Raw genomic sequence first — 13155 nt, 5'->3', positions numbered from 1 at the left:
TGTTTGATGAGACCAGACCAGAGTCCCCGCAGTCAGTTTTATCCGACTTTGAACTTGATGAGTTATTTAGCAGCAGGGCGTTGTCCCCAGAATCTGTGTATTCCAATTTCAACTCTTCTCTTCTGCAGGAATGGTTAGCAAATTTTAGAACATTCTCCCCAGAGTCACTGGCATCTGATAGAGAAAATAGTGTCCTCTCTCCTGACTCACCTGTTCCTCAATTCAGATCTCCCTGTATCAGCCTTGATGTTGAATTGTCAAGACACAGTTCGTTTACACCACAATCAACATTTTCAGACTGGGAAGGAACTGATATGTGTCTGGAGACACTGTTTGATGAGACCAGACCAGAGTCCCCTAAGTCAATTTTATCGGACTTTGAAATTGATAAACTACTTAAAAGCAGGGTGTTGTCCCCGGAATCTCTGTCTTCCAATTTTGACTTTTTGCACATTCAGGACTGGTTGGCAAACTTTAGAGCATCTTCTCCAGAAACTGTGGCATTAGTCGAGCAGCGTTCTTTGTCTCCTTGCATGACATTTGGCCAAATAATGAGTCACCATTGTAACTTTTATTTACAGTACTCTGAAAGTAGACCGATAACCTTTTCAACACTGTCAGATGTTGAGTAATCAGAGTTTTGTCTAGAGAATGTTGACGCAAACCGACCAGATTCGCCAGATCACTAACTTTACAGGTTGATGCTAAACACACAAGCGTAACTGTAACTGCATCACAACCATTGTTCACTGCAAGACCTTTTCCTATGCAGATGTTATGGGGGCATAGCACATGAAAGCAAGCAGACGCTTTGTTGGTGTGCAAACATTTGAGTTCATACCTATTTGTCCTCCTCAGTGTCATCAGACAAGGAGTGCACCCTCCTCATGGAGACTGGGTCACCAGACCACAATCTCCAGAGTCTGTAGCATTGATAGTGAACATAGGCCCTTCTCTCTTGAATCATTTCTTCTCAGTTTGGATCTCCTATATCAGTCACAATGTTGAATTGTCAAGACACAGGTCGTTTACACCACAATCAACATTTTCAAACTGGGAAGGTACTGATTTGTGTCTGGAGACACTGTTTGATGAGACCAGACCAGAGTCCCCCCAGTCAGTTTTATCAGACTTTGAACTTGATAAAGTACTTGACAGCAGGGTGTTGTCCCCAGAATCTGTGTCTTCCAATTTTGACTTTTTGTTCCTTCAGGACTGGTTGGCAAACGTTTGAGCATCTTCCCCAGAATCTGTTGCGTCAGTTGAGCAACTTTCTTTGTCTCCTCGCATGACATTTGGCCAAATAAGTTGTCAACATTGTAACTATTATTTACAGTACTCTGAAAGTAGACCAGTATCACCTCTTGCAACACTGTCAGATGTTGAGTATTCAAAATTATGTCTCAAGGATCTGTTTGATGACCACAGTCCAGATTCACCCGATTCACCGGTTGATGCTAAACTGACCAGCCTAACTGCACCTACATGTCATATACCTCTCACATATGCAGATGCTGTGCGAAGCATTAGACCTGAAAAAAAAACACAATTTTTGTGTAATGGAAATACATCCTCTCTCAACTACTTTTTCTCTGAAGTCAAACCACTATCTGCTGAAACCTTTTCTTCAGTACATGAGTCTCAGAAAAAAGTCACTAAACTCAAACTAGTCCCTACAGATTTCATATCATTAGACTCCACAATACATACTCATGAATGCTGTGTACAGCACAAGCCTTTTGTTAACAACTTAATGTCACATTTGTATGACCCAATCTATAAGGGAAAGTGTTCTTGTTGTGAAATAAGATCCTTTAAATTTACCCTAGAAAATAGTTTTGCATTGTCAGTTTAGCACCACAAAAAACGTACTGTATTATTATTATTATTAATATTATTATTATTATTATTATTATATATGGGTTTTTTTTTCATAGCACATCAGATGACAAAAGAGCTGTTTTTTGTTGTCTTTAAGGGCTATGGGGGCTTTTATCACTGTTCTGTTTCACCAATATGTCAAAGCTATTCTGGCATAGCACAGACTGAAACAGGTCATTGCCAGCATGCAGTAGAAAGTTTATTTAATGTGAGTCCTTCACTTTCAGTGTCTAGGCTACAATCACCAGACATCTTACATCCAGATAATCATTTAATTGTTCAACCTGCTTATTCACTGGCCTCCTTCTCCGCAATTGTTTGCCTCATTTGATGAGTTTTCTGCCCTATCTCGTGACAAACAATTTCCTTAGTTGGACTGTCAACCTTGTTATTATTAGCATTTGTCAAAAAGAATTCTCTGATTTACCTGACTTCATATTGCTGAAGACAGATTGTAGAGATTGTAGATTGATTTGTTGAGATCCAACCAGATTGTCCTGATACAATTGTATTTGACGGTAAATTTTAGTCTAGTAATTTAAGTCCTTCAGCAATATGCCATCAGATGAGTACACAGTCTTTCCTTGACTGCTGGCTATCTGAGTTAAGACCATCAACCTCTCAAATTATTAACTCCATAGGAGATTTAGATAAAATTTTAAACCAGCTGCCATGTGGGCAAAGTCTCCAAGATAAGATTGCGACCGTAGAAAACAGACTTGTAACCAGTCTCAGGGAGGTGAATGGCACACATATGTAATCCAGTGTATGAAGGAAAGTATGTCTGAGATGGCTTGTGAAGGTAAAGGTCCCATGACATTGTGCACTTTGGATGTTTTTATATAGACCTTAGTGTTCCCCTAATACCATAGCTGAAGTCTCTTTCCTAAAATTCAGCCTTGGTGCAGAATTACAGTCACTAGAGCCAATCCCACAATGAGCTTTCTTTAGTGTGTGCCATTTCTGAGTCTGTAGCTTTTGAGGAGGAGAGGGGAGGGCAAGGTGGTGGCTGGGGGTGGGGCCTTGACCAACTGCCACTTTGGTCATTTGAAAGCCATGATATCTCTCTTGGGTGGGCCAAATTTTCTGCGCGGGCAAAGCAGAGAAAGGGGAAGTAACCTTGCTCCTTATGACCTCATAAGGGGCAAGATTCCAGATCGGCCCATCTCAGCTTCCATTTTCTCAAAGGCAGAGCAGGATACCCAGGGCTCAGTTTACAGCTATTGCCATTTCTAGCCACTGGGGGACCATAGGCAGGCTGAGGGAACTCATATTAATGCTAAAAAAAACTCATAGTGAAATTGTCATGTCATGGGTACTTAAACAGTCAGCATGGGAGAGACACATATTTCAGCCATATCTTGTCATTTTTAAAGCATAATGCCAGATTCCATTAGAGGAACCATTTCAGGATTATGCAATATCCCACCCAATAGTACTTGATCTTACAATACCAGATTAAAAATCCTGAAATGCTGATTCCACCAACTGGAAGAGTTGAGCCAGGACTCATAGCTTCCTCCTCAAACACAAATGACCAGTCTTTTTTTGTCTAGCCTCCTCCCTGGACAGCAAAAAAACTAAACTAGATCATGTCAGATTACACAGGATTAGCCAGTTTTGCAGAGTTGAGTCACATGCCATCTGTAGAACAACATTTTGAATTTCATCATGCTGTCTGGCTGAAAGAGGCTTTCCATGAACGAACTCAAGCAAAGACAGAACATTGGTGAAAGGAAGATCACTTGTACATAGACCCTGAATCACAATTAATGATGTCACAAGCCCAAGATTTGTTTTCCAAGAACATGAAAAGAAAATCCATGAGCGAGAACGAGAGCAAAAGTTCCTTGGCGTTGGTAAGACAGCACAAGCTCTTGCTTAGAAATGAATGCAGTGTTGCTTTCAAGAGTAATAAATATGGCAATGCATAAAGTGTGAATGTAGAACTCTTGCCTCAAGCTTTTACTAATAATGCCCAGAGGCTTCACTGTCTTGCTGTGGCATGTTTCCATTAAAGCAGAAAAAAAGATCTTTAGTGAAGCACTAATAAAAATTACAGAGTGACCCTTTCTTAGTGACATGAGCTTCTTGTCCTGTTATGAACAGTCTCATATGTTGCATAGGTAAAGAGCTATCCAATGGACTTTGTGAATCCTTTAAACTGCTTGACCTGACTGATTTAAGCTTAATTATATCTTAGGTGCCATTCAATTCTTTATTTTCTTCTAAGTTTACAATCTAATGTAGTTGCAATCAGTTGGATAGCACAATTTAGATCTTCGCTTAACAGCCATTAAAATCTAAACCAACCAATTTACTTGCCATAGCTAGATGCATGTACTGTCTGTTTTGCACAGAACCCCACTGTTTAAATAACAAACAATAAGACCAATCACAGGAACATACCACTTGAGTAACAGCTATATCCAAAGAAGCTGAATTTACACTACGAACACTTAATTCAATGAGTGTAAAATGATACATGTCCACCTTCATATTACTCCAAATCCTGATTTTCACTCAAGTTCACTTGTGCCCTGTTTTTATTATTGTAAAATGATATTGGTTTGTGAGAGATGTTCTCAATGTAATATCTCCAAGCATTGCTATTATCAATATTTTGCAGCAAATTAGTCATTACATGTATGTAATGCGTTTTAAAATTGTATGTGGTCTATAAGATAAATGTTAACAAACGATACTATTGCAGTGACCTAAACGCAAGTGGGCGTAAGTGAATTTCCTCATTTGAGACACTGCTTTTATGATTAAAACCAGAGTCTGTCATTGACAAATGCATGCTTCATTTGACTATTTCTTTCATCAGCAAAAGAAATCACCTCATATTTATATATTTTCCCCCCACTCCATTGTATTATTTCTTGCAGGTATCAACAGCATCTTCCAGGACAAATCTTTCAGAATCTTCAAAACAAATAAGTGGTCATTTAGGACAGGGCCAGGTCTTTCCAAATGAGACACACTCCTTGGCACATGATGCAAACACATTTTCCACTGAAAAACTAGAATTACCACTTCCAAGTACCTTTGACATAAGTAAAACACAAACTAAAATCACACTGACCAATCAAAGTAGCTCACCACGGGAAAAAGATGGAAAGCTGTCATTTCCCAAGCAAATTGAAAATTCTGGCTTAGCTAAACCAAGCTCAGCGACCCCAGACTCACTCTATCAAATAGCTGAAGAAAGACTGGATGACCAAATGGTCATGTCCTTAGAGTCCACTCCAACACAACCAGAGTCTGGGTCCCCTCAGCTTAAACAGCTGCTGTCAGATCTGAAGGAAGTGAAACTTGCATTTAGTCCAGGGACACTTGACCCTATTTTGTCAGAATTCAGTGATGAAAGCCTTGAAGTTGAACAAATGGAGTTTGAAGACCTTTCAGCTGAAGATCAATGCCATACAGAAGATATTGATACCATGAGAGTCAGCGTGTTATCAGTTGCACAGCTTGCAGAAGATACTAACCACACTGATGTAGCAGTCACAGAGCATACACATTTCCAGACATCCATTCAAGATGAACCTGAGCTAATTTCAGACACTCCTGATTTAACAAAAACCTCTGAGACAAGTGTACCATCAAGCCTTGGTAAAGATAGTCCTGTATCCCCTACTGAGTCCCTTCCAACACCCAACTCTTCCCAGAGATTTTGTGAAGTGATGGAACCACTGAACTCAGGACTTCCTATCGATATATTCCAGTTCAGCTCATTTTCTTTAGCGTCTTCCCCAAAAGTAGCTGCAAAGAGTCCAGCTAAGATACCTGAGGAACATGTGGCTAATCTTCGTGAGCAAGATTGTACAACTGACTTTCTTAAAAGTCAAGAAGAAGTTGAATCAGCTCCATCAGCTACAGAAGAAATATCAACACAAAGTATCCAAGATCAACCTCTACATTTATGGGAGGCAACTTTTGTTGAAGTCATTCAGAGTGAAGATGTCTCTTCTCTTTCTGATTTGACTCCAGAGACAGTTACATCTGCAAGACATTTTAGCTTTGATGAACTGATGCCATACCCCACGGCAGGAAACGTGGAGACATCCTCAGATGAGGATAGGCCAAGGACCAGTGGACGGCATTCAGAAGAATCTCTTACTTCAATATACTCTGAGGGGTTTTCCTCTCAGCCCACTCCAGTCAAACCCAAAGCAGAGGTGACTTCATCAACCTCTGATGAGGAGTACAGCATCCCACCTGGGTATTCAGAGATCTCTTCTACCACAACCATCTATACCCGCATGCCTCCAGAATACAAAGAAGTTGTGCATAGTGGTGTAGACAGCCCGTTGGAATACTCTGACCCAGAGCATTACTTTGACTGCATACAAGCTGCATCAGATTTCTCAGAGACTGAGCCTGATGAATCTGAGACAAGTACCAGGCCAAATGGAGATCAGCCCCAGGATAATATAAGCCATCCTAGAGAGCTAGAAAGGGGGAATCGAAGAATCTTGTTGTCCTCTGGAAGTGATGATTATGAGGATGCTCTTTTTGTCCACGAGCCTCTTTATAATGTACAAGAAGAAAATGAAGAATTATTACACTATTCAGAAGCATCAGATGAAGAATTCACCATGTGTGAGTCTTCACAACCGCCTCCTGTCTGTGACATTGGGGCATTTGATGATACTGACAAATCTCTGACAAGGGTAAGATGAGATTTGGTAAACCACCCCGAGCTGCAAGCTTTTTTTTCCGGAGCTGAGCTTTACCAAATAATATATTTGCTTCAGAAAGGAATGACTGCTAACCCTCTGGTGACATGGATGGGTTGAAAAAAATCCTCATAACCCTTATTTCATTTCTATTTTAGATTTAACCAGTCCTAACTCAGCATGCCATTGTGCTGCCTGTAACTGGCTGTATCACTCACCTTAATAACATAAGTCTGTAAATGTTTTCAGCAATAAGCACATCAATGCTTTAATTAAGTGTAAGCATGGTTTTGCAAAGGTTTTTTCTGAGTTACAGACTGCCATGTTGTACTTTCCCATGTAAAATATCAAAATTAATTGTAAAATTCTCAAAATCAAGAGAAGGTGCACCATATCACTCTGGTTATTGCTTGCTTGGCTTCAAACTGGCATTCATATATTGTCATTTACTTAATCCTAATGGATTTGTGTTGCTTGGTCAGGAGATCACCACAGAGCTCGGATCAGTGTCAGAAAGTTCAGATGATGAGTTTTTGACCACCAGAATAGTGCAAAGGAGAGTTGTCATTCAGGTATCTGATTTAGCATGATTAACGTTTTTTTTAAATGAGCATGAAGGATGTGATTTCCCAAGTGAAACTTAAACCAGGCTAGACCTTCACTGTCAAGTTAAAATTTCAAACATCCTTTAGTCTCATCAAAATGGGTGAAGAAATGTGTGTTTGAAGATTAATTTAGGGTTTATAAAAAATGCCACTTGATTTGCAGAGATGGCTGAACCTCATGGAGGTGTATTATGCTACTGTAAGCACTTCATTGTTGATGTTTTTGACAAATACAAATTAGTTTCCTGTATCCCACAGTCCCTATTCTCTCACTCAATTACTACCTAAAATTTACAATGTGTGTTCTGTTTTTCCTCTAACATGTTTGCTGTTTTTGCTTTTGAAGTGGAGAATTTAACCCAAACATCACACAGGTTTGTGTTTCTGATCATTGTTGTTTGTGTCTTGTTTCCCTTTATAGGCTGATGAAATGCCTGACCTCCCCACTCAGTCAGTTACGGAAGAAAAGTACAAGGATGAAAATGGACACACTGTTATCAAAAAGGTAAAGCAAGATCCTATCTAAGCTCTCAAGCACGTATCACATGGCATTATTTACACCCGAGGTAACAGCCAGTAAAGCTTAAGAAATCTAATTTGTGATTCAGAGAGAGACACAACATTTGTTTCTGAAATGTTTGTAACTAATTATGTGGATGGTTGCCTAATTCTACACATAGGCTACTTCCCCACCTAATGGTCTTTAAATGCATGATCTTCCTCAGGTTACCCGTAAAATTATTCGCAAATGTGTTTCGGCGGATGGTGTGGAGCGTGAAGAGGTGTCATTAGAAGGAGCTCCCCAGGGGTCCATCAGTATGGCAGAGGGCGATGGATACTCTAAGGTGGTGAAGCGGACTGTACTGAAGAGTGAGGGAGACCACACAGAGGTGCGTGTACTGCATAATAGTTCTATGTTCATTATTATAATCTTCAAAATATCTTGTTAACAGAAAATGACAGACACATCCAAATTTATATTGGTAGGACTATATAAAAGACAGTTAAAAAACAAACTAATCACCTTTTTCTTCTGATTTAGGTAACATTTGCTGAATGTAAGGGTTTCTCAGCATCAAGTCAGGAGACCGCTGAAGGTTGTAAGGTCAGTCTCGTAGAACGGACAGCAGTTGTGGAGGGTGAAAGGACAATGACTCACCAGGGTGATACGTCTTTGGCTTCTGACCTCCCCTCAGCTCAAGACGACTTCAAACAGGTTTGTTAATAACCTCGTCACCATTATTGTACATATGGTCTTGAACTACAGCTCTTGTGTAGAGAATAATTTCATGTCAATTTGGAGAGGTATGGAGTCTCTGGTTTTTGTGACGTGAATACTGTTTTTTGTTCCATTTCATGCCACAGGCACTAGGTTATATAAGTGGTTTAAGCAGAACAGAGCTCCCTCATGTGGTAGAGAGAGAGACTGTCAGAGAAGATGGAACTGTGGTCAGGAGGTGTGTGAGTGCAGGAGTGCACCTGCTTGATTGTGTGCATGTGTGACTACTTGCATTTTGTGAGTGTGAAGTTTGACAATGACAGCCCTGCTGTAGGTTTGTTAGTTTTACTAATATTGACTAAGGTTTGCAAATATTGCTATCATTAACCACTTAATCAAGTAACATGCTGTATGTAAAAAATGTATGTGTTATAAATCAAAGTGTGATAACATACAGTGAACCAGGTAAGGTATATGCTGTTTCTGTCATTATGTTTTGTGTTTAATGGGTACTGTTATGTATATACCTTAAGCCTCTCAGAGAGGACAAGCCAGAGCAAGCATCCAGTAGTTGCCAGATAACCAAGTATACCACATAATTAAAGAGATAAACAGGAGGGAAAAGCAGCACAAAGACAGTAATGACAGATGTAAATCAGGTGTACACAATTTAAAGGAAAACGTTTTTCTCTTACTCAACATTGAGAACCTTAATATAGTAGCAAACTAATATTTACTATGTAAAGATATAGTGGAGGAATGGCATCCTGAGCAGAGAATGATGTCACACTCCCTCAGTGTGTGTTGTAGATTGAGCTTCTCTGTTCTTTGTTTTGATAGCTGGTCCGGCTGTACATGCATATTAGTGAATGTGGCCATCAAAAACATGTATCTGGGAAGAGTTTGTGAGAGCATGAATTTCCAGCATTTTTTTTTTTTTTTACTATTTCAACTACAGCCCCTGTAATAAATAAGCGGAGAAACAGAAATGTAGATTATTTCATATACTGTAGTGCAGAAGTCCATGAAAAAGATGTAAATCATACACTATGGCCTTCGCAGTCAGCAGATCTCATCCCAATTGTAGTTTATGTGTAATTGCCATGAATGTGCCACTACACAGAATCTGGATATGATCAGTGAACCTGTTTAAAGTGTTCATAGCATAATATGTAGGTGTATGCAGTTAAAAAGTAGCTATGCTGTGCTTGTGATCTCCATTGAATGCTGGATTTACAAAGCATTATATAATTTGTGGGTGTTTTGTTTCTGTCCTATAACATATATTTTAGTATAGCAAATATAGCAACATCTGTCCATTAAACTAAATTTTTAAGAGATTTATGTGCATTCTTTAATGATGCTAAGCTGTCTTTCTCTGTTTGTTTCCCCTCCCTTATTGCTCCCTCTCCAGGGCCCTCATGCGTAAAGGTTTCACCCACAGACGAACAGTGGTGAAGGAGGCTGGGCAGCGCAAACAGGTCCTTCTAGAACAAGTGGACAACCCCAGAAAAGGGTCAAAACCACGTGACCTCCAGCAGCATCTCCAGCAACTCTTTCACCGCTTCTACGAAGACGAAAAGGAGGACGATGAGGACGAAGAAGAGGAGGAGGAAGAGTAGAAGAATGTATAACACGCTCTCCCACTTCCTTGCTCTGCCAATGCTAAAGTCCCCCCCTAATCCTATGCATTAGCCACATGCAATTCCAGTGTGCACCACAGCACCTCAAAGCTACCACTGTCTTCCTGTTTAAGTCCTGGTAGATGAAATTTTGTTCATTTGTTTGTTTTCTTTCCTGGCTGGTATAATGTATTCATGATTTTCTTTTCATGTTCTGATGTTGTTTTGCCTTTTTGTGACCAAAGAAAGCCTTCTGTCGTTTTCCTGATTCATTTTTATTTCCCATGTCTGAATTGATGATTTTGTCTTGATGCTGTGGTAGAGCAACAAAGAAAACAGGTAAATACTATTCACATTAACTAACTCACAAACCTCGTGAAGGTAAAGAACACTTTACTTGCAAAAACTGGTACTTAGACTGAAAGATAATATCTCTCACACTGCACTGCCTCTCACAACTAGAGTTTCTCAGATATTCTTTACTTAAAAGTGTCTCACTCACTGTACTAGCCTCTCTGCTCTTTTGATTTTTGTGGTCAAGATGTCACACAGAGAAAACCAGACTGTATCAACACTAAATCGACCTGCTGCTGCTGTGTTTTGTGTAGGCTATGTGTAATCTGTCTTTGGAAATTATATATTATCTATAATCTAGACATTGCTGACATCACTAACCTAGGAATTAATAATCACTCATGTGAAATAGAGCAGGCATGACTTATCAACATTTTTCCTCATGATCCCAGCTTTGTCATCTTTGTAATTTTATGGAGTGCCCTTCTGCCTCTATTCCCCTTCTGTATGTGTCTTTCTTTCCTTCTTGTTATGTTTAATTTTGTCCAGTTTTAGGGGCTTTTCTCATACATTGTTGCTGTTGACTCATACTGTAAGAATGTTGAATATGTGAGTGAGATGGTTTAGATCTATTACACGTTGATTTTAAACTTTTCTGAAGATGTCTTAGTTTATATTAGATTTTGACTTTTGTTTACTAGAAAGTGTAAATTACTCAATCTTTGTTTGCCATTGCTGAATTAGATCATCACAGCTGTTTGAGAGTCACTTGTCTGATATGACATTTGTGGTAAGGTGTCAGGTGTTTCTGCTTTATTTTATTATTATTTTTAGACTATTAGTTTATTTTTAAATGAGTGTTGGCAATTGTGTGCCGTGTGTTTTTGAGTGTGTTCTGTGTGTTCAGTTGAGTGAATGAGTCTGTGAATGTAGTAAAAGAGTGTGCATGTTGCTGTCAGCAAAGAAATAAAACATTTACTTTACACAAACCACATTCAAATTCCTGAATGTCAGGAGGGAGAACCTCCATGCTTTTTGTGCACCTGATATGAAGTACAGTATATCGTAGCTACAGAGAAAGCTTTATTTTGGCGGGTCAGATGATTAAAAACAAGATGACAGACCAGGCAAACGTGCAATGAGGCAGGTTGAGAGCTTAAACATACCATTATTCACAGCTCTCAGCATTGTTACTGTATGTATTTACAACATGTAATGTATTTATTTCACTATCACTGTTTACTTTGTGATGAAGAAAAATGTAAAATGCAAACTAGTGGAAGTTCACTGTGACTGGTATGCTTTTAATTTGAAGAATCAGCATCCCTTTTCTGTGATGATGACAGTTATATACATATACAATGCATATATAAATATCTATAAGGGCATGTATTACTGTATCAAAATTCAAAAAGACAAAAACAAAATGGCTGCAATGTCTATGGCTGATAGAGAATAAAAGTCTACAAATATATAGTGTTGTATCTTGTTACATCTTGTGAATTTGAACAGTTCATTTAATTTGCTCACTTGAACATACACTACAACAGCCCAGTTGGGCCTCGGAGGTAGTGCAACAGTGGAGGAGCTTCAGCACCAGATTTAATATGGAAATATGACAGATTTAATTATACAATTGAGTAATTATGGTTACATTATGCAGTGTCGCAATTTTGAAGCATAAAAGACCCAACATATGGGCGACTGGGTAGCTCACCTGGCAGAGTGCATGTCCATATAAAGAGGGTTAGTTCTCAGTACAGCAGCCACGGGTTCATTGCTGACCAGCGGCTTTTTGTTGCATGGCTCCTCTCATGTCTAAGCTGTCTTGTTCCCAACAAATAATCCAACAAATAAATAAAATGAAAGACCCAACATATTATCAATTTAATCCAGCAGTGTTAACTATTCCATAACATTGCATGTACTACATTTATAAAATCACTTAAATCAGGTGCATGTGCCATGTCACTTAATATAAAAAGGCAGCAGCCATGTCAGTGGGGGGAAGACATATATATATACTATATGCCAGTCATGCACATGCGAGGGTGAAATCCCCAATTTTGAGACTATTTTAGGATTAATCTCCTGCTCTATTTTTGCCCTTAAAACTAACCTGCCTTTAAAGACATAATTACTTTATGCCTGTTTACACTTTTAAAAGTAGCCCTTATTTTGACTTGTATGCAATCTATATTTGTCTGCACTTACCTAATTGCCACCACCAATGGTGGAATGTAATTAAGTACATTTACTCAAGTACTATACTTAAGTACAACTTTGAGGTACTTTACTTGACTCTGTTCTTTTCATGCCACTTTGTACTTCTAGTCCTTTACATTTTAGAGAGAAATATAGTACTTTTTACTCCACTACATTAATCTGACAGCTTTCATTACTAGTTAATTTACAATTAGTTTGCACACAAAACACATGTAGTGTATGAAATATGTTTTAGCACAAATTAAACTACCCAACAATATACAGGCCTACAAGTCCATGAAATAATCAGCCGATTAAACACTTAATTAATTGACAAACTGTTTTAAACAATGTTTGAAAATGTGAGGATTTTTCATTGAGTATTGAGTACTTTTACATTTAATACTTTAAGTACATTTTCCTGATTATACTTATATACTTTTACTTAAGTAACATTATCAATGTAGGACTTTTACTGTAACAGAGTATTGGTTAGTATTAGCTCTTTTACTTAAGTAAAGGATCTGAATACTTCTTCCACTGCACCACAAATGTATTCAGGTCAAAGCAAGTTTGAAGGAGCTGTTTATAGCTGGTAATGTGTGTGTGTGTGTGTGTGTGTGTGTGTGTGTGTGTGTGTGTGT

General features: G+C 38.7%; 1 protein-coding gene across 5 annotated transcripts in view; it reads left to right on the top strand.

Moving 5' to 3' along the window:
• The window catches only part of ank2a (ankyrin 2a, neuronal), an 89886-nt gene extending 78109 nt beyond the window's left edge, over window positions 1-11777 (top strand). Inside the window, exons 45-52 of one of the 5 annotated variants that reach the window (XR_004326912.1) lie at window positions 4773-6560; window positions 7049-7138; window positions 7593-7676; window positions 7897-8061; window positions 8214-8387; window positions 8537-8628; window positions 9805-11238; window positions 11271-11777. Coding sequence is in view for 4 of the 5 variants with exons in the window: in XM_032500045.1 (XP_032355936.1) it covers window positions 4773-6560; window positions 7049-7138; window positions 7593-7676; window positions 7897-8061; window positions 8214-8387; window positions 8537-8628; window positions 9805-10012 (2601 nt within the window). In the remaining variant the exon portion in view is untranslated. Of the gene's footprint in view, window positions 1-4772; window positions 6561-7048; window positions 7139-7592; window positions 7677-7896; window positions 8062-8213; window positions 8388-8536; window positions 8629-9804 lie in introns of all 5 variants that reach the window. The other 4 variants (XM_032500045.1, XM_032500060.1, XM_032500069.1 and 1 more) reach the window with 4 other exon arrangements.
• The last annotated feature ends 1378 nt before the right edge of the window (window positions 11778-13155 follow it).

The sequence above is a fragment of the Etheostoma spectabile genome, chromosome 2 (genome assembly GCF_008692095.1).
Source record: "Etheostoma spectabile isolate EspeVRDwgs_2016 chromosome 2, UIUC_Espe_1.0, whole genome shotgun sequence".
NCBI classification, from domain to species: domain Eukaryota; kingdom Metazoa; phylum Chordata; class Actinopteri; order Perciformes; family Percidae; genus Etheostoma; species Etheostoma spectabile.
This window is presented reverse-complemented; position numbering and strand designations above follow the sequence as displayed.